General features: G+C 34.0%; 4 protein-coding genes across 4 annotated transcripts in view; 1 reads left to right on the plus strand and 3 right to left on the minus strand.

Moving 5' to 3' along the window:
- Window positions 1-23742, minus strand: part of LOC144443800 (ras GTPase-activating-like protein IQGAP1) — a 158054-nt gene that overhangs the window by 81895 nt on the left and 52417 nt on the right. The window lies entirely within an intron of this gene.
- On the minus strand, window positions 227-10559 carry LOC144443426 (peptidyl-prolyl cis-trans isomerase FKBP8-like). Its single transcript, XM_078132897.1, has 11 exons — window positions 10479-10559; window positions 7832-8350; window positions 7212-7299; window positions 6865-6975; window positions 5988-6062; window positions 5628-5655; window positions 4904-4987; window positions 3732-3821; window positions 3277-3354; window positions 2443-2595; window positions 227-1785 (listed from the first exon to the last, which is right to left on the minus strand). Exons 2-11 carry the CDS (start codon window positions 8334-8336, stop codon window positions 1702-1704), a joined length of 1296 nt encoding a protein of 431 aa, XP_077989023.1. The 5' UTR covers window positions 8337-8350; window positions 10479-10559; the 3' UTR covers window positions 227-1701.
- LOC144443392 (geranylgeranyl transferase type-1 subunit beta-like) lies at window positions 10800-18371 on the plus strand. Its single transcript, XM_078132858.1, has 9 exons — window positions 10800-10909; window positions 11998-12128; window positions 12521-12588; window positions 13120-13271; window positions 13788-13920; window positions 14160-14205; window positions 14940-15124; window positions 16430-16538; window positions 16912-18371. Exons 1-9 carry the CDS (start codon window positions 10800-10802, stop codon window positions 17058-17060), a joined length of 1083 nt encoding a protein of 360 aa, XP_077988984.1. The 3' UTR covers window positions 17061-18371.
- LOC144443419 (alpha-endosulfine-like) lies at window positions 19140-23691 on the minus strand. The gene is made up of 3 exons (XM_078132889.1): window positions 23569-23691; window positions 21881-21985; window positions 19140-21425 (listed from the first exon to the last, which is right to left on the minus strand). The coding sequence occupies exons 1-3, from the start codon at window positions 23593-23595 to the stop codon at window positions 21246-21248; spliced, it is 312 nt and encodes a 103-aa protein (XP_077989015.1). The 5' UTR covers window positions 23596-23691; the 3' UTR covers window positions 19140-21245.

Raw genomic sequence — 23742 nt, forward strand, 5'->3', positions numbered from 1 at the left:
AGCAATGCTTACACGTGATAATTTGAAAAACAAACATATATTTCTGTAGTAGTTTGTCAATAGTGATTATGGTGTGAGGAGCCACCAAACCACAACATAAGGAACAGACACATTCACCAATATAGAATTGAACCACTTGTCTTTATTGTTCAAGACCATTGAATATGTTATTATTTACATGTAATACATGTAATCTAAATGATTACAAATTGATTTATTCCATAAATTAGAAATTGACACATTTTGAAGACATTACCTTTAAGTTTCTCACATTGTAAAAACATACAAAACAAAATTTTCAACCGGCTAGTCTTGCATACAATTGCGTAGTAATAGTATCGGAGCAAAGAATATGTGCTATAGAAACTGCATAAAGTTTAAAGCTTGGTTCAGTAATAATTATAATTATACTAAAAATAATACATCAGTAGTACATAATAATATTATGTACTTTATTAATCAATGTCAAATTCAGAGGAAAGGACATCTGGGTATAAGAACTCGGAAGTACATGTAAGGTCATTTTGACAAAACAAGTTTAAAAGTAAAAGCAGTGAAATCATCTGATGGTGTGTCATTTCAGTAGTTTTGCACTCAGCCCTGTAAACTTTATCAACCCAGGTATCTCTCTTGCTGACAAACCTTTGCTAGCCAAATAGATGGCACTTGCACATATCATATTCCAATGAACTTCACATTTTAGTCAATTGAATTGTGCAATACTGTATAATGATAGAGGTTACCTACACAGCTGGCCCTACTATCAGACATGACTGTATGCCTATAAGGTCAAAGTTCAACCATGCCGATAAAGGTTAGTGGAGTTCAAGAAAGGACAGAAATATTCAAAAATATTCATCCAACAACAGATGATTACTTACACAGATGGCAGTTACATATGCTATGCTCACTTTTAATGCTTGAATTAAGACCATTTCTGTCAAACAACACTACCACCATGATCTAGCTACCATAATGAATCAGTGTATAAAGTGGTCCCTTTAGATTGTGTTGTGTGTGTTGAAAGAGATGCTACTACATGTATGTCTACATCTATGGTTTCTGGAAATGGTATCTTGTTACTATAGTTTAGGTTTAAAGTATTACGTACTTGCTTGTGGCTACTGTAGTCGAAATTAACTACTATGTGAATACATCTAGCCATATTGGTACAAATCAGAATCAGAATGCTGCTACGCCTGCCCCCAACACATGCTTCTTACCCACTCTGGTGATAGAATGCATGTAACTATCTACACTGCACTGTGACTGCTGCCCTAACATGCTTCTTAACCACTGTAGTGATAAAATGCATGTAACTATCTACACTGACCCGCCACAATAGTGTGTGGTGACAAAATACATCTGACCAGTGTATAACCTTGGAGGAATTATACGAACTATCTAGGCTGTGACTCCTGCCCCTAACAGAGCTTCTTAACCTTTGTGGTGATAGAATGCATGTAACTTCCTACACTGTAACTCCTGCCTCTAACAGAGCTTCTGAACCATTGGTGATAAAATACATGTAACTGTCTAGCTAAAATAAAAGCAAACAGAAAATAATTCCAGTGTTATAATGGTTATTGCAGTAACTTGCAAAAATCAATTACTGAAGATGGACTTCTGTGCTCTGATGCCTAACTACTGTTCTGCAACATATATCTAGCTACTGTGGTGCAAAATTTGACTATTGCATTGTTACCGAAGTGCAAGTATAACTGCTGTAACTACTGCTCCTAGTGCTGCAACTGTTGCACCAAGTAGAATACCAGATGAAGGAAACTGCAAAAGAACAAAACCCACAAATGTTTACATAGAAAAGAGTATTTTCAATGTACAGCTAGATGATAGATCTACTATATGCAGAAAATAGCAAAAGTATACATAGTGTAGAGACTTGGCTTGACAATATGGTCCAGAGACTTGGCGATCTGACTTGACATACTGGCTTGACAGTATAGCCCAGACACTTGGCTATCTGACTTGACATACTGGCTTGACAGTATAGCCCAGAGACTTGGCTATCTGACTTGACATACTGGCTTGACACAGTAAAGCCCAGACTCTTGACGTCTGTCATGCCTATGATAAGGTCGATATGACTTTATACACCCATTACATTTATGGAAGTAATCGAAATACACTTCCATGGTTATAAACACATCCCAAAATGAAGCTGCATCTGATTCAACTTTTCAACTGCTTTCTGTGGATATCTGGAAATGATATGTGCTAATTTAATTTTTACATATCTGTTATAACTATGGCTAATTTATGTTATAGCCAAGGCTCATTGTGATATTTATTTGAATAATTTTTTTGTATCTTACAGTGAAGCTGAAAATTCAAATTGGTCATGTTGAGATAAATGAAGAGATATTGATATTGATATTGATATTGTCGGTTGTAAATGTGATTTGCAATGACTGTATACTTTACCTTGGAACTTGATTTGTTTGATTTCTGCTCAGAAGTCTTTACTTTAGTTGCCATATCTGCCATATCTCCTACCATCTTTTTATACATATCCTTTGTACTTGACATTTGTTCTTTATGTTTGACAACAAGTTTGGATAATTCTTGATGAATAACCTGTTGAATAACCATATAATGAAATCACAGTGAATGAGAAAAGCTACTAGTATTTTTAGTAACAGGCATTTTTGGTCAATACACTCACTCAGTCAGTCCAGTTAAGTAATGTGATGGGAAGTGGAAGCACATGTAAAGAATGCTATAGGAATATTTCCTAGCTATTAGTAGTCAAACTTAACACATTATGCATGATGCTCATGTATATCATGAATCTACCACACATTTCCTTTGTTGTTTCCATTGAACTATTTATTTGGTGACTACTAGTACTAGTAATCAAAATCATGCCCACATTCCTGGAAAACATATACACTTAGCTTTTTGCATGCATGGTCAGATTTTGTTGAGATCATTGAGTTGGAACATATTATTCAGAGTTTTTGCTAAGGTTGGGGAACCCCGTTAACAGAGAGGGACATTTTATTCAGTTTTTTTTGCTACGGTTGGCCAACCCCAGTATTAAACAGAGAGGGACATTTAGTGATTTTGCTAAGGATGTGGAATCCCATTTACAGAGAAGGGCACAATTTGTTTAGGAACTCTAGTACATTAAATGGGGAACACGATCCATACATTTCAGTTATCTACTTAATTTACCACCCTGAGCAAAAACAGTTATTGACACTCAGATTAAAGTAAATCGTCCATCCCATTTAAACATGATAATAGTTTACTGACCTTGTTAGATGGTTCTAACTTGATTGCTTTCCTCATATCAGCAACGGCTTCTTCAATTTCCCCTTTACATGCCAACACCTACAATAGAAATACATGATTGGATATAGCAATGAACCAACAATACCAATACTTATCACTGATGTTACAGCATTTGATTCTCATTAATAGAGAACTTTGCATTAAAATTATCTTTATAATTTTTCATACCAAGGATATGAACAGTGTATACAAGGATTTATCTGAACAGTAACAATTACTCAGTGCTATTACTAACCCTACACAAACAATCACAATGTTTTGAAATGATGAGACAAACTGTATCAAATGCAATATGACTTCTCCCTCTCTACTTACATCTTTGGACATAGTTGTGCATTAAGTAAAGCTTAAAAATGTGTTTTCCTTTAAGCCAAATGTACATTCTACATTGGAACAAGAGAGAGAGAAATACTGACCTTTGCTTTTCTAAATAATGCTTTGACATTGTCTGGTTCTACATTTAAAACTGAATTACATGACATTAATGCTGCATCATATGCTTCCACCTGTAAAAGTAAAAAAAAAGAAAGAAGTAAAATGAGCATGGTTACTCACAAGAAGGCTTCCATCAGTAAAGTGAAACATTCAAATGAGATTGGTTACTCATGGTGTTTGGTAGGCTAATGGACATCTTGTAGTCTAAACTGAGCATGCTTGGATGCAAAGAACAGTTGGATAATGTGCAGTGATACCAAGTAGTCTGGTGATAGAATGGGGATTCAACCATAACAGTCTGGGTAACCAAGACTACATTTCTTGTATATATAGTTACAGTGACATCTACTATCCTGATGACAGGAAGGAGAGTCAACCCATAGCAATCTGTGTAATCAAGACTATATTATTTGTATGTTATTACAGTGATACTACTATCTTGGTGTTAGGAAGGAGTGTCAAACCATAGCAATCTGGGTAACCAAGACTAGATTATTTGTGGTTACTGGCAATGTGACAACTTGTTTACAGAGTGATTTATGCTTATCTATGGAATGACACTGCATTTCCCATGATGCATCATTAAAGATGGTTGGTTTGCAATTTGTTGTCCAAAATGTGATATATTTTTAGTCTTAATTACAGGCAGGTGGAAGTAAGAGCCCTCAGTGGCAGAATCTGTCTAATAAAGACTACTCTATTTTTTTAATAGGTGATTTAGTTTTGTGTAAAAAGATATATACGCTATGTCAAATGATTGATTACATTTTAGAGTGGTAGCTTGAACTCATAACTGTCATGTTTGACATTATAAAATGAACGTAACCCAATTTTAATGTGGCACAGTCTGTAGCTTGGTAGTTGCTTTTGATTCAAATTTCAATATATGTTATTCCAATAACTATCACGCCACACCACACAAGTAGAACCCTATGCTATGAGTCCATAAAAATGACATCACAATATAATTCATTGGTTGCCAATATTTTTCTTTTTAAATAACACCTCCTTTTCAGTTGCTCAGCAACTCTGTGTACACTCACCTAATTAGGTTGTCAATATTAAAGGTTTAGTTTGTCTCATATCAGTGGATTTTGTATTTTGTCTGTCTACAGGGACTACTTTTGGTTGTTTATTTTATACTGAATCTTACCTTCAACTGGCAAGCAGCCAAGTTATTGTGACATTTTAATTTGGCTTCTTCAATATCTTTATATTCTTCTTTATTTGATCCACCCTAAAAATAATCATTTCAAAATGGATTATGATGACATACAAACAATTTTTTGATGAGATTTTCTTTGTCACACTCATGATGATCATGACAACCAGGAGTTGTTGGCTTGTCTAGTCACCCAAAATTGATATTAGTACATACCTATCTCAATATAAATACATGAACCTAATCAGTAATGAATGTTTTAGATTTTAGTGAATGGGCATTCTGATTTACTATTTTATTGAAGATTCAAGTAGTTTTTTGTACTGACTTACTACAGTTACAAAAACAAATACAGAGCTGATTTATTGGAAGTGTACAAACGTTTTCATGGCCTTACTCTTGTTGATCCAGCTGTATTTTCAAAGTATCTACTTCCAAAGCAAGAGAACACAGTTTGAAATTGTTCAAGGGCAGATCTAGATTTGTTATATCCAAATAGTTTTTTCCATTCAGCGTCACGTGTAGTAGAATTTGGAACAGTTGACCAGAAAGGGTTATTGCCACTTCATCAGTGAATAATTTTAAGGCTTGTATTGATAACCACTTCAGAACAGTGAGGGGTCTCAGTTTACAAAAGCATCATTGACTTCTTACCCAATGTAAATTTCACTATAAATTCACAGTTAGTAACATAATTATCAAGAACATGCCTTACCTCCTCAGCTTCTAGGATATTCAGCGCTCTGAAATCCAAAAACAATGATGATTGTGAGATGTACGGTTTGTATTTATATATAAACTGGCCAACAAAATCAAAGAATGGTTTTTATGCAGTGATGAGATATGTGTTACACCACAATACATGTCTATACCTAATATTAGTGAATAAAATATAATTACACACACCAGTAGACAGGTTGATTTCTAAACACTGCCTTAATCTATACACCCAATTTCTGCTCTCTCTGAGGTTTTATCTACATTATAAAATGATGGTACTGTATAGTAACCTAATCTATGTGTCAGATAATGTTACTAAAAATTTTATTACAAATATAAAAAAACATATAATTACTTTGTATACGAGTTAATAGCACTGGAATAGTCACCACGTAAATATAATTCATTGCCACGCTCTCTCTTTTTATTTCTGAAAAAAAGAAAAAGAAAACATGTTTTTAAGTTTGTCTAATTATGTGCTATCAAATGTAATTAACTTTTACCAGACACAGATAGGGCCACTATAAAGATATGACATACTGAAAGGTAATCTTTTTCTCATTTACCCTTACATGTAAAATATGGCAAGTTCTGAGATTAGTGTAGGAAAAATCACAAATAAAAATTATACGTTTAGAATTGTCTACATGAAAGTGATATGTGCATTCAGTGCTCAGTGAAATAGAGAAATTTGTCTGGTCACCCAAAAAGGTGAGTAGAAATTCTGGTACACATCGTATTGATGATAATATGTTATGGCTTGGAATATAAATAATTTTGACCTTTATACGCTCTATTTATAGTTAGCGTGTAGAATTTGTAACATAAATTAAAAAGACTAATTTTAGACTGTCTATAGTTTGTGATTTATATTATGTAAGTGATATCAGTATACCACTGTTCTCTGGAGACTTCATTTATACAGCTACATTGCATTTTATATTTCATAAAGTGTGAAGAAATCAGCTATATAAAATATAAATATTTCTGAAACAGCTATGCTTGGACAGTGAATTTTATTGCGACTTCACCTCTGAGAAGTATGTCAACTATACACAAAGGTAAATATGATAAAGTTTCGATCATCCAAAACATTTTAAATACTTACTAATCTTAACTTGTACAGGTATCATTCTAAAACTTTCTAATATCTCCCTAGTTAAACTACGAAACATTTGTGACATAAAAAATCAAAACGTTATTACCTCCAACAGAAACCCAGTCCAACTTACCCTAACTGAAGTCTTTCTGTACTATCAATCACAGCAACATCTGGTCCATCCTCAACTTTCAACAATTCCAACTCATATCTTAGCTTAGCATCACTAGGTATATCAGGCTTTCTGTAGAAAAAATTGTGTATCCAACAAAGTTATTTATCATTTACAAAGATGTTTTATATTGAAGTATGCTTCATCAAGTGCCAACCACTGCATACAAGATGTCTAGCTAGTTTTTGCACTGAAGTAATCAAGGAGCAACCACTGCATACAAGATGTCTGGCTAGTTTTCAATGTAAAACATACCTTCTAAGTTTACCATAGCATTATCTAGCATCTCTTATCAATGTAAAACATACCTTCCAAGTTCACCATAGGCATATCTAGCATCTGTTATCAGTGTACACACTTCTCCTAATTCCATCAATGCAACAGCTAGATCAAAAGCTGTAAAGTAATATTGTAAGAAATGTTTAATAAAAACTTTGTGAAAACAGCAACAACAAACTTGGAAATATAGTGTGTCTCAATAATCTATTTATTTTGCCAAAAAATTTGACTGGATTTAGTTTGTATTGATGATGTTATTTAAATCCACATTTTGATAGCAGCAGCATCATTTTGTGATATTTGTCTGCTTCCTACATAAATCACCTCCAGCTTCCTCAGTAATCCAAAAACAGATCTATTGCTCTATCTCAAATCTGAAGATAGTATCTGATACCTGGTAGACATTTTATATTGGTAGATAATGAATATGATTTTAAGCACCATGGCATTGGCTATAGTCCACACATGTACAATGTGTCAATTTTCAATATAAATGTACTAAAATACACATTGCAGTAAGGTGCAGACGTCTTTTAGTAAAGGCAATGATTATATATTCCAAGCAATGTAAAGGGTTTTAATCCAAGCAATGGTTGATATTCAATTGATTCATCTACAAGTTGAGATACAAACATATATTGTACATTACCAGTTATGACATCACCATCTCCAAGTATAAACTGTAAGGATGAATGTTCTTCAACTTTGTTATCATTTTCTAAATAACCTTCACATCTAATTGTGACCATTTGTCCTCTTACTGGTCGACTGTCGATACCCTTGCCTTCTTTTATAACTTTCTTTTTTAATAAACCATAGCCAAGAATGTCCATCCATTCCTCTCTTTCCTCTTCATTATCACCATCTTTTGTGGATTCTTTATCAGTTATGATTTCTTCAACTCTCTCCTCTTTTTTCTGCTTCTCATTGTCTTCATTTTTACTACTTTGGTCATTATCAGGAAGTCCATCACCACTACCCCCATTATCTTTCACTGCACTGCCACTAGAATCCTTAGGTGTACTATCATCATTGCCTGTTGCCTGGCAACCACTATCCTCTGCATCATTAATTACATCTATGGCTTCCCTGTCACCACCAGCATTCTCATCAATAATGCCTGTTGTCATGGTTTCTTCCTTTGAATTTTCCATAACAAGGTTTTTATCTGAAATGAGGGGAAATAACAATCTATCATATTTACTAAGAAATAGTACGATATGACAACTCAAGTATTGCACTAACAGAGGAGGTAAATCTGGTAAAATTTGAACAGACTTCTAAACCTTATATGATAATTTTGGTTGGAAACTCCAAGAAAAATACCTGGTAAAAATGGGTTAGATTTCATGACAAACATTTCTAGGCAACATCACAATTACCAGTAAACTGAATGTTGTATTATACACAGTTCAGTCAATATCCTCATTTTTTGTATGGCGTAGGTAAAACAAGACATATCTGAGGCCAAATTTTGACCATATTGCACCTTCAATGAGTTCTTGATCAAAACAGTCCATTTCATTCTGAAATAACTTTGAGGTATTGTTTGGAGATTTTTGTCAAAAAAGTATATATTTGTGGCTTTAGTGGAAGAACTTTCCGTGGGAAACAATTTATTTGTCAAATGAATGCTTTATGTCCTTTAGAAATCATTACAAACATTTGGTTGTTTGCTGTCTTGTTTTCACAGAAATCACAATTCAATCACTTTTCAATGGTGTTTAACAAAGTGGCTGTTTGCTATCTTGTTTTCACGGAAATCACAACTCTATCACTTCCCAACACTGTTTCACAAAGTGGTTGTTTGCTGTCTTGTTTTCATGGAAATCACAACTCTATCACTTTCCAATGGGTGTTTACAAAGTGGTTGTTTGCTATCTTGTTTTCATGGAAATCACAACTCTATCACTTTTCAATAGTGTTTCACAAAGTGGTTGTTTGCTATCTTGTTTTCATGGAAATCACAACTCTATCACTTTTCAATGGTGTTTAACAAAGTGGTTGTTTGCTATCTTGTTTTCACAGAAATCACAACTCTATCACTTTCCAATCGTGTTTCACAAAGTGGTTGTTTGCTATCTTTTCATGGAAATCACAACTCTATCACTTTTCAATGGTGTTTAGCAGTGTTTGGTGGTCATTTTGAAATAAGCATGGATAAATCATTGGGTCACTTTGTTCTCTATTCTTAAAAATAGCATGATAAGCCCTCTTTTTTTTACTTGATTTGAACTGAGATTGGGTTGGAGATTTCAAAAACAAAGTAATGATAAAAGTTTACCACATATATTCTGAGGTGCATGTGACAATATAAAGTGATATTTTCACAATATTCTATTATCAGCTGTGCATATCTATTTTTTTGTTTGTTTTTATTTTAAATTTAAAGTCTGTTTTATTACTATGCTTTTTAAAATTTTAAAAATGTAATTTTCACTTCATCACATTGGATAGATAATCTTTCCAAACTTTCATCAGGCATATTTCAAGAAATAAAATGATCACAGTGAAACAAGTTTACAACTATTAAAGGCTCACTGGGCAACTAATGAAAAATTTGTGAACACGGATTTCGCTGCCCGTACTATATTTAGATATTTGTCTGCTCCAGCCTGCTACATATAATGTTAAGAGAATTCTATGATTTGCATATCAATTTCAGGTTTCTCAATCAGCCATTTCTAATTATAGCAAACAACCAGCACTTCTTGCACAGTAGTCTCCATATCACTATGGCAACCAGTTATTGTTCTATGTATTTTGTTAACCAAATTAAAAATCATTTACACCAAATAATTTTCTTTGTATGTTTGAGAGTAATCTGAATACGAAATGATTTGAAATAAAAGAATATCATTTTTTTACTATTATTTGTCTCATCCTCAAAATGATTTTTTGATAGATTAATAGTTATTTATTTTTTGTACCTACAATTTTAATCAGTTAATAGCTCATATATAAACGAAACTGAAAGTAAAAAAAGAAAAAATCAAGTTTTGAAAACAGAAACATTAACATATATAGCTATCAAATTAATATTGCGCTTAGTACAAACACTAACATTTTCCTGCACCTTATAAAGCCAATAACAACTGTGTAAGAGAAACACATGTAATATTGAGCAGACTACATTTTACAAATCCAAGGACCTTTGTACTTTGCAATGCAAAATATTGTTTTGAACTTTCTTCACGAATAGTGGACGATTCTTTTCGTTGAGTGTATATTTACATTGGTCACAACGACGTGATTTTCATTTATAAGTCACACATACCTGCCTACTCACCACTTACCTTCTAGTACCTTCTATCAGCACCAAATGGTATGGTATTTATCAATGGGATTTGCCTTGTCGAACTTCGCTTCGAAGCCTGGGTCAGTTGGTCTTTCAGGTCAACATTTTCAATATGGCTGACGAAAACATAATTTGGTAGCTTGTAATTTCAGCTCTCCGAGAAATAACATATAAAAGACATTGATACAAAGTTGATTTTAGAAATACTGTAACAGAAAGTGGGGAAAATGCAAATGGCATTCCGTTCAACGCATTCGAAAGCAGTAAATATTTAAAAGATATCAACTTATGCCCTAAGTTAGGGGTACCAATTTACAAGATGGCGGCGAACGGTGCAGCTGAAGACTTTTTTCGAGCAAAACACGTAAAGTTTTTCAAAAGATGCCTTCAGGTGCTGCCTGAACAGTATTCATCATTGGACACAAATAGGTAGGGGTTTTCTTTATCAGAATCTATGAAAGAAGTCTGTTGATATTGGCATGAATTGATGCACCGGGTCAGGACGTGGACGGGCGATGTCCACGTCCATTCTGAATGGCATATCATTGTCCGTCAATATGCGTTTGTATTTCGGTTTGTTTCACAGTGGCCAAGGTCATAGTCGTGTCGGTTAATGTTCTATTATCACCAGACATAGGCAATACAGGCTTTGGGCATAGGTAGAGTGAACGCGGCATTTTCTATGATAGTTACAATGCATACATAGTCTGATTACTACTAAAACGCTTATCTTTACGGGGGGGGGGGGGGTGTCATAAAAATCCTTCGACATATATCACGTCTTTGACCCTCATATCCTCAATTTTCAACCGTTTGTAGTTACCGCTCAATGAATCTTACATATTTGCTCTGTTTTTTTCTGTTCCAGGGTTAAAGTTAATTTGCATTTAAACCCAGGACAAAAAACAGCTCAAAAACAAACAAACAAAAGCTCACCCATCGCTCACAATTTATTTCTTCAAAATCTAAACTAAAGCTATAATTATTGCAGCTATAATTTACCATACTATAAATGTGCAAATATGTAAATATGATAGAAAAATGGTTTTAAATGCAAATTAAATATTAGTATTACTCTTTATTAATTATCTTATCTAACTAGACACACAAGTTTACATTTAGGTGATTCAATATATACAAGATATATAAGATCAAGTCAAGAGTACTAATAAGTCATCATGTCTAGACTATACAAAACTACCCCCCCTCCCCCACCACCACCACTTGAATGTTCTAGTCACAGCCATTGTAGCTGCTGTATTGTCCATAGCTTGATGTCTTGATTCAATGATTCATTTTATTTTCACCAAAAAGGATGACAGAACTTAGACTGGGAAAGTGTATATGACAAAAAAACATAATTTAATATTGCATGGTCACCCTCCCTGGTGAGGGCCATGGAAATAGTTCAGTAGAACTAGTCTTAATGGCCCAGACACACAACATATAAACTACAAAACAGAAAATAAAATAAAACAAAAAACATATCTGAAAACAAGTGATTTCCATCTTTTCAGGTTGACCATAGCATTCTTTGCTTTATCTGGATTGGATGTATTGAATGCATTGAATGTTATAGAAGGTGAGAAGGAAGACACAGTAGACTGGATTTATTCTCTACAAGTAGTTCCAGACAAAGATGATAGAAGTAGGTTTCACATTTAATGTCTTGAATTGTATTCTCACCATTCATTACACATATTGATCTCCTAATGGCAATAAATCACCACTCAGTTAGTTTTACTCCACAGCAGGTAATTAAAGTTTAAATTGGTTACCACCCTTTTGGTTCACTACAGGAGTAAAGTTGATAAAAAGCTGCTACTGATGTAATTGAAGAAAGAAAAAGGAGACACTGATGTTTACTATGACTTGTGAAGAATATAAACATTAAGTGCCTCCTGAATGGATGTCAGGAACTTTGCGATAAATAATGTTATTCTAGAGCTATTCATATTTTCTATGTCTGATATCTTTGAACTGATCAGATGGTAGAAAGAGTTGATAATAAAACCTGATGTCATTTTTCTCTCTACACAGGTAAAAATATTTCCAAGTGTGGCTTCAGAGGCTCTAGTACAATAGGAGCATCATACAATGCATCTAAGGTAATTAGACTCTCTCATTTGATAAACTTTTTTTTTTTTCAAAACTGTTTTTGTAGATAATAATGTATTTAGTTGGATATCTGAAATTCGGACATTTAGTCTACTGGTCAAATTTGTTTTACCAGTTTACAATGGTTCTGTTCATGGTATCAAAATTTATATCTGATTTATCCGGAAACCATTCTGTCCTTCTAATCTGGCTGAATTACCTGCCTACTTTGTACTAGTCACTGGTATTACTACATGAAAACTGGTTTGATGCAAACAGTGCTAATAAATTGTCCATACCATGGAATTAACCCAGTTCAGTTCCCCTCTTTGTACATTTGTGGCAAAAAGTAACTTTTATATAATGTGACTATTTTTCACACCCAATTTTTAATCCTAATTCAGACTCGATTTTTAATGGATTTTACATCATTATTTCATAGATTTTACATCATTATATTATTTATAGAAAGGCTAGAACCTGTACAGCTATCAGTGTATATACTTGATGTGACAGACTGACAAATGTTGTATTCTTCTCAGGTTCCAGTGTCTTCATTAAACTATGACAGTGGACACATAGCCATGACATATACTGGTATAGCATCACTACTAATATTAGGTGATGATCTCAGTCGGGTTGATAGAGAAGCAGTACTAGAAGGACTTAGAGCATTACAGTTACCAGATGGCAGGTCAGTCTATCACTTAATTCTATAGTACACACAGTCACTGTAATGGTTTTTAACTACAAGAATACATTGCTGGTTTCAGCATTTTATAAATCTTTCATTGGTTCATTGATGAGAACTGAACTTACCAGTACAATCTTTTTCATTGTTAATTATGTTATTGCACTATAAAATACCGATATTACTCATTTACTATGAAATATATTTAAATATACATACTTTTCTCTCTCAAAATTGATGTTTTAGAAGTAAACCCCCAGTACTGAGAATGTATTTATTAAATTTTTTCAAAACCTGATGATTTTAGAAATCAACACTCAATATTTAAATATATCCATATAGTTTTCTCTACAAAGTTGACAGTTTTAGAAGTATCCACCCAGTAATACAAGTGTATTTTGTTGTCATGTTAGGTACTGGGAAATTCAGAAGTAGTAAATATGGGATGAAGATGGAAGAGTTGAGAGTTAGCTTATTAACCAGACAAAACTGAATTTATTCCCTTTCTATCTGTTGTAGTTTTTGTGCTACACCTGAAGGCAGTGAGAATGATATGAGATTTGTGTATTGTGCCTCCTGTATATGTTATATGCTGAATGACTGGAGTGGTATCAATGTAGACATGGCTGTCAATTATATCCAGCAAAGTTTAGTAAGTTGATGTCATTTCTATCTGTTCTAATATTTGTTTGGGGTAAATGTTGACTGAAGTAGATTTCATTGTATTAAAAACCACAGGATTCATTTCAGCATTAAAATATGCTATGGCTTGTAAGAGATCTCCAGTTTGAGATTGTTATTTAATATCAGTTATTTGATACTGCAATGCAGTTAAAGTTAAAACTTTATGTATTTTATCCCTGTTTTCTTAACAACTCTTTTCTATTCCAGTCTTATGAATATGGTATTGCACAGGGTCCAGGACTAGAAGGGCACGGTAAGTTGATTACCATGGTTACCACTACCTATGTGATAGAATCTCATCAGAGTTACAGTAGTTCAATTCACCTTGAGATATAGACACTCAAAAATTATTACATTTACAAGATTTATGAAAGACGGCGGATTGATAGAATTGACATTTCATATCCTATTCGAGAAAGTCCATATTTCTAATTTTTCACATGTATTCAGTTATTTAATTTTACATTTCATACCACAGGGGGGATTTCAAGACTTTGGCATATTAGAAGTAATAGTGCCATCAAATGCTAACATGGATACATATTGTGGTGATAAATAAAGACAACAAAATAAAATAAATTGTATCTTTCCACTGTTGTTGATAATATAATCTCTTTTAGGTAATAAAGAAAAGTCTTGATGAATTCACCCCTGAAGGGTTTCTATTAATTTAGTCAAGGTTTTTCTATTGATCAAGTATTGATACTGTTTACATGTAATATATGTGTTTTAGAAGAGGTTCGACATTTTGTGTTATTACATCCTTAGTATTAATACTGTTATATGTGTGTTTTAGAAGAGGTCCAACGTTTTGTGTTATTACATCCTTAGTATTAATACTGTTATATGTGTGTTTTAGAAGAGGTCCAACGTTTTGTGTTATTACATCCTTAGTATTAATACTGTTATATGTGTGTTTTAGAAGAGATCCAACGTTTTGTGTTATTACATCCTTAGTATTAATATTGTTATATGTGTGTTTTACAGGAGGTCCAACGTTTTGTGGAATTGCATCCTTAGTATTAATGAATAAACTACATGAAGTGTTTACAAGTAAACAGTTAGAAAGAATAAAACGATGGTGTTTATTACGTCAGCAGTCAGGATTTCAAGGACGACCAAACAAACCAGTAGATACTTGTTATTCATTCTGGATAGGAGCTACTATCAAGGTAATATTGATATTTGTGGTTTAATTATTTTAAAACTATCCAAAATCCATTCTAGATTTTTGACTTTTGAAGTCAGTAATACTTAATTTTATAACCACTGTATTGATTATATACCTCATTTTATGAGAAAATCTGTATTGTGACCTACATAAAAACCCATGATAAAATATACCACCAAGTTGGCAACAAGTTAGTGATACGATAGTATCCTATTGTATTTACTCTATAGTCGGCCACTGTGAATCTTTTACACAAAGTTGTTTTTTGTTTTCTTTCTTTGTGTGTATATTTTATGAGACTGGAATGACAGTTTGATTTAAGAGACCCACAGTATGGTCAAGAAATTTACACCTTTCTCTGAGGATTTTACTGTCACATGAAAAGTTACCTTATGCCTCTGTAGCTATAACTTGAACTTGCTTTCTCATTTATTTTTTATTTATTTTTAAATTCCTTATGTTCTTGTGCATACTTTAGTATGTATGGTTTCCTAGCCAAACCCACTGGCATGTATGATTGCCTAGCCAAACCCCACTGGCATGTATGATTGCTTAGTTAAACCCCACCAGCATGTATGATTGCCTAGCCAAACCCCACTGGCGTGTATGATTGCCTAGCCAACCCCTCCTAGCATGTATGATTGCCTAGCCAAACTCTGCTGGCATGTATGATTGCTGAGCCAACCCCTACTAGCATGTATGATTGCCTAGCCAAACTCCGCTGGCATGTATGCCCACTGGCATGTATGATTACCTAGCCAAACTCCGCTGGCATGTCTGATTGCCTAGCCAAACTCCGCTGGCATGTATGATTGCCTTGCCAAACCTGACTAGCATTTCATAAATCTTTAATAGCTGATAAATAATTAAATGGTCTTGGCAGTTTACACATGGACACTAAACTAATGTCCACATTACCATCAGTGACTTGTAGACAGGTTACCAGCACTGGCAATTCAGTTAATCAGAAGGACTGAACTATTTACACATGGACATCAAGCCAGTGTACACAGTACTATCAATGACTTGTAGACCGTTTAGTGGTGATTCAGTTAATCAGAAAGATTGAACATTGCCGTTACAAGTTTGGTGTAGTTTTCAATATGCAAAAAGTAATGGAATATTGTGTTTTTTGCATCCTTTTACTCAATATTCATACAAGTCTACTTGATAGTAGTGTTGTAATTTTGAAATAGAATGACTTGAATTGTGAACACAGACATTTTTAATGTGATGAAAGCAATACATCAAGAATACTACTAAAATTTTCTAATATTATTGTTATTATTCCAAACTTCCTATTCAGTTACTTGAGGCCTATGACTTGGTAGATGCTTCTAATAATAGAAGTTATATATTGTCAACTCAAGATGGTGTAACAGGAGGATTCTCAAAATGGCCAGATTGTCATCCAGGTAAGTTTTGAACAAATATCAAAATGACCCCCCCCCCCCTCATTTTGACTTTATTTCAAATAGAATTCATTGTATTGTCAAAGTAATAAAGTTGTCATGGTATCTTTTCACTGAAATACACCAGTATATGTGTGTTTTGTGTGTGTACATGTATGTATGTATGTATGTATGTATGTATGTATGTATGTATGTATGTATGTATGTATGTATGTATGTATGTATGTATGTATGTATGTATGTACCGTGTGTGTGTGTGTGTGTGTGTGTGTGTGTGTGTGTGTGTGTGTGTGTGTGTGTTAAAAAAATTCATAAAGAATCAATGTTTCAAAAGTAGCTGTTACAACATAACAGTAATGTTATAACTCTTTTTCAGATGCATTACATTCATATTTTGGTGTATGCGGTTTGTCATTGATGGAGGAACCCGGCCTACAAACGATACACCCAGCACTTAATGTCAGTCAAGTTGCAGCAACACATCTACATGGTTTACATCAGAAATGGAAAAAGATCAACTCATGATGGCAATGTTTAACATTTTCTCAATAATCTTTCTACCATGTTATGCCATCGACACTAATATTATTCTGTACAGTGGTCATATCAAAGTGAATTATTGTAGTTCACTTGTGAGTTGTTTGTACGCCACTTCTAGGCTGAAATAGGTTCATTGTGCATCGGCAATGAAATATAGAAATTCTGTGTACATTTTGAATGTAATGTTTGAACATACTAAAGTAAAAACAACTGTTTTATCTAAATTATGCAAATTCAAATTATGAGTACACCTTCTATTAAATGTTGATACCAACTTGTGTGAAGTAAGTCACTGTATGGTTGATTGATCATGTGATTTGTTATGTATTGGAGGTATGTAAAAGGGTATGTACAATGTTAAACTAAGACTATGAACTGAGAGTTTCAGTTGGCAAAAAATTGCCATCTGAGACCAGTCTCGGTTTGCCAGTCTCAGATGACAACAAAAAAACATCTAGCTGAGACCAAACAATCATGATCTGAGACCAGCTGGCCTCAGTTCGCAAAAAGGACCTATCTGAGACCAGCTGGCCTCAGTTCACAAAAAGCACCTATCTGAGACCAGCTGGCCTCAGTTCACAAAAAGCACCTATCTGAGACCAGCTGGCCTCAGTTCACAAAAAGCACCTATCTGAGACCAGTTTCAGTTTACAGCAATCTCAGATCATGTTGTTTTGCGAACTGAGGTGAGTCTCAGCTAGATGGTTTTTTTTTTGCAAACTGAGACTCTCAGTTCATGGTCTCAGTTTAACATTTTAGGTACCCTACATTGTAACGTAATTACAAAGTAGTGTGTTCTTGCTTTCAACAACCTTACAAAGAAAATATTCCAGGTACATTCCTATGATTTATGGACCAAACTATGAATTTGACTTGAATTGAAAACTGGTTGTTGTAATGTAGTATGTGGGTACCAAACAATAGTGCAATAGAGGTGTCCAGTCAGTCAAACTAAATGTTTTAGGTTATTGTCTCATTTGTCTTATGTAAAATATAATAACATAATTCGTTCAAATTTTGACAAATTAATTTCAAAAACAATTTCATAGCATATTGGAAAAATAAGAAAGGAAGGTAAAAATTTGCAAATATAAGGAATAAATAGATGATAGTGATTGACATTTTTTAGTAATAAACAGGTATGGGCATAATTATTTGTAATCCAATTTTGAAAGTAAGCATATCAAAATTCATTAGATAAATCACACTGTTAATTATCATCGACTATTTGGTAAGAAATGTAGCTGTACACTGGAACATCTGACTGTAAAATGTTGGTACAAGTGTATGTTTGCAGATAGAATTTATTGAAAATTAACTTTTTTTGTACTTTTCGTCATCTTATTTTGTTTTAAATAAATATTTTTATATGAAAATCCTTTGTCCCTCTACAAGCCTTACTTTGTATGCTAAAAAGTTATTTTTAATGATAGACTTGGCAATATACTGTCAATGTGTAATGTCTTCTGTATAGTAGAAAGCAATTTGTGTTTGTAATCGTGAAAACAAATTCTGTCAATCTGTCATTGGGCATGTCTTCTGTATAATTGAGAAACTAAATTTATGTGTTTGGAGAATGAGAGAAAATGAATAGCACACATCTAATCTCACAGAATCATAGATTTGGAGAAGAAAGTGGTGGTAATTTATATGAAAGTAAAATATACAACAAAGTAGCCTTCATCTACATTAGTGGATACCAAATCAGTTAGCAAAGAGCTACTTTGCTCTATATTTTAATTTGTGTTCTGCAAAATCCATACTGGGAGTATAGAAATATTCTGCAACCTGATCAGGTCTGGTCTGTACTACATGTGTACAAATTGTTTTTGTCTGAAAGTTCCAATCACCTGGTCTTACTTTGCAACCTTTCATATTTGGTCATCCAAAGTTATTACCAGTTGTATTATAGGCTTGGGGAATTGTGTCGTGTGTGTGTGTCTGTGTGTGTGTGTGGAGGGTGATGACGAGGTTTGTAAAAGTTCAAACAATCTTCTCCTTTGCAAAAGTGAGTCAATACAAGATACAAGAAAAGACATGTTTACATTTGTTTATAAGTGTACATTTTATTATACAGTACATGACTGATGGTTCCATGGAAACTTGCCCACTATACTAAGTTCAATGGCATGATGGTTAATTCACTACATTCAGTCTGCAAATGTAGAAAATGCAACGCAAGAACAATATAAAAATTGAATTTCTGTAAAGAATCATGATTACAAGTTTTTTTTTCTTTTTTACAAATATGGCAGGAATGGGATGTTGTAATGAATTTGCTTCTATTAGGAAAGTGACAAGTACTATCCCATTTCTCTGTGCAAACTCAATCATATACTTTTAATAGGATCAACCAATACTTGATAGTAAACTTACATTTGTTCCAAAGTTTTACAGCTTTGTGGTGGTTTTTAATTTGACACTGACTTTGGAAGGCCATGGTACAAGGGCATCAAAAAGTACAAATTATTGAAAACTCTACGTATTACAATTCTGATACTATAGCTACAAACATGATTTCACTTAGCTAACATCTAATTTAGCTATCGGCAATGTACAAAACTGACAACGATGCATTGGAACATTCTACATCAGCTGATTAGACACACTTTGACCCAATGTTGGGAGCAAGATGTGCCATCATTTACTATCTGATGTGTTGTCTGTTTATGAATGATGACGTGAGAACCACACCAAAGTTTGGGTGGGCCTGAAGAAGTTTGATCTGTTGGTAATTTACAATATTTTCTTAGGATCAAAATAATTATCTCAGTCCTCTCTCTAAATAAAATGTTAAGTTAACCTATGAGTGTAACTGATGAAAGAACACAAATCAAAACAAAATTTCATGTATTTGGCATAACACACACAAATTAAGATGTACACCATACACTGTACCATCATTTGTCCTTCACTTCTGATATAAAATTTGGTGTCTTGTATCAATGGCATGTTATTTCATGGTAAGAGTTCTCCCCAAGCTGTTCAGCACTGGTCGTCATTACATTATGTCCTCGGTACTGGTGACTATATGCACTGAAGTGCATGAATACTACCGGTAGTGATAGCGAAAATGCTATTGCATACGTATATGCAAATGATATACAAATGAGTATGTGGTCGTTCTTGTACATCGCAAGATATGCACAGTATGATTTTGTTTCAGATAAACATATGTAATAACCACATGACATGTGAGTGCCAGTATGGGTTCTCTGGGTATTAGCACTCATGTTTGCAGTATTTTCTGCAGCACTTTCACTCACTATGTTCATAAAAATACGACTGCAGAGAACACTGCAAGCACTTGTGGAAATATCCAGAGCATGCCACACTTGCACACATGCAATGGGGTTCTATTAAAGTTTCGACTAGCACTTTAAATTATAAACTTGATCATAACCTATAATTGACTTTGAAACTGATTTCCATAATTAATTAGTTCATTAATTAATATCAATAAGTAATGACTTATTCCTGACTGATCAGAACTTCTTTGAAACCAGAAAGAACCATGTTCATGAGAACCCATAACATTGACCCATAGAGTACTTCTCTAATCTCCAACCAGAAAGTGCAAGCAAGACAGTGCATATGTTCTGGTTAAAGTAGATTCAGCATTATTTACACATGCTATAATGAAGTTAAATGAACCAATTATGAAAGAAATCTGATAAACTGAGCTGTGACAGCATCAAAAATGTCAAACAGAAGTCGTGCTTGCCATGGGGTGCCCCTCACTGTCAAAGTAAACTGAATGCAAATCTCCTGTATCATAGTGTGGGGGTTGCAGTGCTGAATACATGATTAATATTGAGAAAACAGCTACACACAGTATTATGTACACTAGTATGGAGGGTATGCTATCTTGGTATTGCAACTGGTTTTCCATTGTATGCTATAGTGTGACTGTACAAATTCATTCCGATGTTTAAGTTGTCCACTGCCATGATTATTAAAATTGACTGGTATAGGTAGTTCCAGTGCACTTGATGTAAACTAGACTTCAAAAATAGTTCTGAAAGTCACAAATGTTGTGTTCCTCTTGATTGTTCATTACTTTCACTGGCATAGTAAACCTTTCAATAATTCTTAGGACTTGGTGTTCTACACAGTTCTGCTTTGTACCAAGGTTTACTCCAGTCTTTGTTCGTGAGGGGAGAGGGTCAACTATGTCGCTAGTTTGCTAGTCATTAATGATGATTTCCTCTGTGGTATGTCGTTTGGTGTTGGAATGGTGTCTCCAGTCTGTAGTTGTGGTGGTAATGGCAATTTCTCATTAGATGGGGGTGTGTTTTTCTGCTTTGCTGTTTGCTTTGCCATGTTGTAATCTCCTGAATCAAAGTATCTCTGTGAAGAGTACAAATTGTATACGTGTAAACTTTGATGGACAAGATGATCTGCTTTTTCTGGCAAGGAAAAATTTATATGTTTAGTTGTTAGATCAGCTTTGTCATACAGTAACATGCCAAACAAGTGGTTACTGGTTACCAACTACAAGCTATGATACTTGCACTTCAGGAAAATAATTATCCTTATAATGAATTTTTCATACTTCAAATTCAATTACCTTACTGATTGTAATTCTGTGATTTCAAACATCTGAAATCAAGGGGATCAAGTAATTGCATGGTACTACTCAATGTTTTGAAAATTATTGGCCAAATGTATCACATTTACAGTACACCATATTAACCATTAACTTGCCAAGTGTATGAATCTATGATGTTTACAAAATATGAACTAATGGAATGGAAAGGACAGGCAAAATAAACCTCTTCAATGACTACATGACTCCTACTTACTCCTTTTTGCAGTCTTTTCCTTAAGAAGTCTGAACCACCAGGTCTCTGTGCCATGGGATACTTGGCTTTCAGTTTCGCCTCTTCCACCTGTTCAGGAGATACTTTCTGCAATGAAATAGCATTAACATGTACATTAGGCATACAGCTAGATATCTAAAAGATACAAATTACAGGCTATGTCAAACAAGTTCTGTTACAGGGTTTGTCAAGTCAATTTGATAATATTTCAAAGCTGTATTCACATGTAACTGGTCTGTTGTTACAGGTATGTATACAGATGTGTAATTTCTGACTACAGATTGTGGTGACCATATAAATTGTAAATGAAACACTGACGTGCAGTATTTCACACATGATAAAAGTGACATGGTCTGTAAATTTAGCAAGCTTTCAAATCCTTTTCAAATGAGTTACAGTAATATACTATTTCATAAATTGTATTGAATTGTTACCTAAATTGGATAGAAAGGTTTACCAATGCATTTAAAGTATATTATAAATATTCAACAGGAACGACAATTTGTGTCGATTACATGTCAGTATTTTTGCAAAGAGCCCAATGGTAAATAGGGTTCCCAAACAAAATTACCATAGACTGTATGGGGAAACACTGTTGTTTTTATCGCTTTCTCCCTTTCTGTTACCAGGGTTTCCCCAATGTTAGCAAAACCACTGAATATAGAACATCCACCATAGGTATACTGATTCCTCTTGGATGCAAGAATAATGTATTGAAGTAGGTTTTTTAAAATCATATTACAGGGTAAATATAATCTCAATTATTTATTTTGTCAGAATGAGGTTTTTAGTGCATTTCCTGGGATCATCAAATGTTACTATTTGATGAATTTGGTTGCACTTTATGGCATGAGATTACATTTCAGGTCAAGAAGTCTCTTTATGCTTCTGTGACATACATCTGTTGTTAATAATTAACGTACAATAGCACACACAGGTGATCTACAATCTGAAGTAATAACATCTATGTCAATTCTGTCAGCCAATAATTAATTCATATTGTGGAAATAGTGACTAATGAGAAAATGTCTCTCTGCCTACCTAAAATAACCCATCAGTGGCAGTAGGAAATAAAAGCAATGGCCATTACAAAACAAACACAATCAGCTGAAAAGCAGGTCAAACCTTCACTTGTCAGGATTGCCTCATTTGCATAACTGAACACCTAATTTAAGTATATCAACAATTAAAAAAAATCCAATAATTAATTTAACTTGATATTAATTATGCCACTGTTTGTTAATCAAAGTACTTTGATGGACATGCAAAAGGCTCTGCGTTCTAACATTCAATTATTATAGATACATAAACATTCAACATATCTGACTCGTGTTTTCAGCACTTACAACGGTTTTGCGATATATATATATACATAGGCATGTTTATAGGGCTTGGAGAAACCATTTGTACTTCAGTTCACATTAAACGCAATAAACAAAAAGGGCCGTTGTGAACTATCAGTTCTCTGCATCTAACAACCCCTATGGTTCACAAGAGCCACATAACGGCTGAAATATTATAAAACACTATCTATCACCGACACAGTTCTCAACGTCAAAATCTCTAGATTCAACTCGGCTCGAACTACTTGTTATGAACGGCTATTTCTCAATGTTAACCATTCAGTCGCTAAATTCGCCAACGTCATTACGTTCTTTTCTTTCCCTCACCTCTTCGATAGTCATTTCGGACGACATCGTCGTTGCTTATAGGCGAAAACGGCAAAATATAACAATCGCAACGTCGTTGAAGGGAAGACCGCACAGCAACACTAGTGCAAATGAACGGGCTGCGGAGGACGTGACGTCACAGAACACACAATTATTGATAGGGTATATGTACAC

This window comes from Glandiceps talaboti, chromosome 12, assembly GCF_964340395.1.
Source record: "Glandiceps talaboti chromosome 12, keGlaTala1.1, whole genome shotgun sequence".
Classification (NCBI taxonomy): domain Eukaryota; kingdom Metazoa; phylum Hemichordata; class Enteropneusta; family Spengelidae; genus Glandiceps; species Glandiceps talaboti.

Coding starts and splice junctions, on each gene's coding strand:
- LOC144443419 (XM_078132889.1), bottom strand. CDS start 23,595: ATGTCGTCCGAAATGACTATCGAAGAG. Junction 21,986..23,568: donor CCGAAATGACTATCGAAGAG/GTGAGGGAAAGA, acceptor ATTTCATTGCAG/AAAGTATCTCCTGAACAGGT. Junction 21,426..21,880: donor GGAAAAGACTGCAAAAAGGA/GTAAGTAGGAGT, acceptor TACTCTTCACAG/AGATACTTTGATTCAGGAGA.
- LOC144443426 (XM_078132897.1), bottom strand. CDS start 8,336: ATGGAAAATTCAAAGGAAGAAACCATGACAACAGGCATTATTGATGAG. Junction 3,822..4,903: donor TGGCTGCTTGCCAGTTGAAG/GTAAGATTCAGT, acceptor TTACTTTTACAG/GTGGAAGCATATGATGCAGC. Junction 3,355..3,731: donor CATTATTTAGAAAAGCAAAG/GTCAGTATTTCT, acceptor TTTCTATTGTAG/GTGTTGGCATGTAAAGGGGA.
- LOC144443392 (XM_078132858.1), top strand. CDS start 10,800: ATGGCGGCGAACGGTGCAGCTGAAGACTTTTTTCGAGCAAAACACGTA. Junction 12,129..12,520: donor TCCAGACAAAGATGATAGAA/GTAGGTTTCACA, acceptor CTCTCTACACAG/GTAAAAATATTTCCAAGTGT. Junction 13,921..14,159: donor ATTATATCCAGCAAAGTTTA/GTAAGTTGATGT, acceptor TTTCTATTCCAG/TCTTATGAATATGGTATTGC.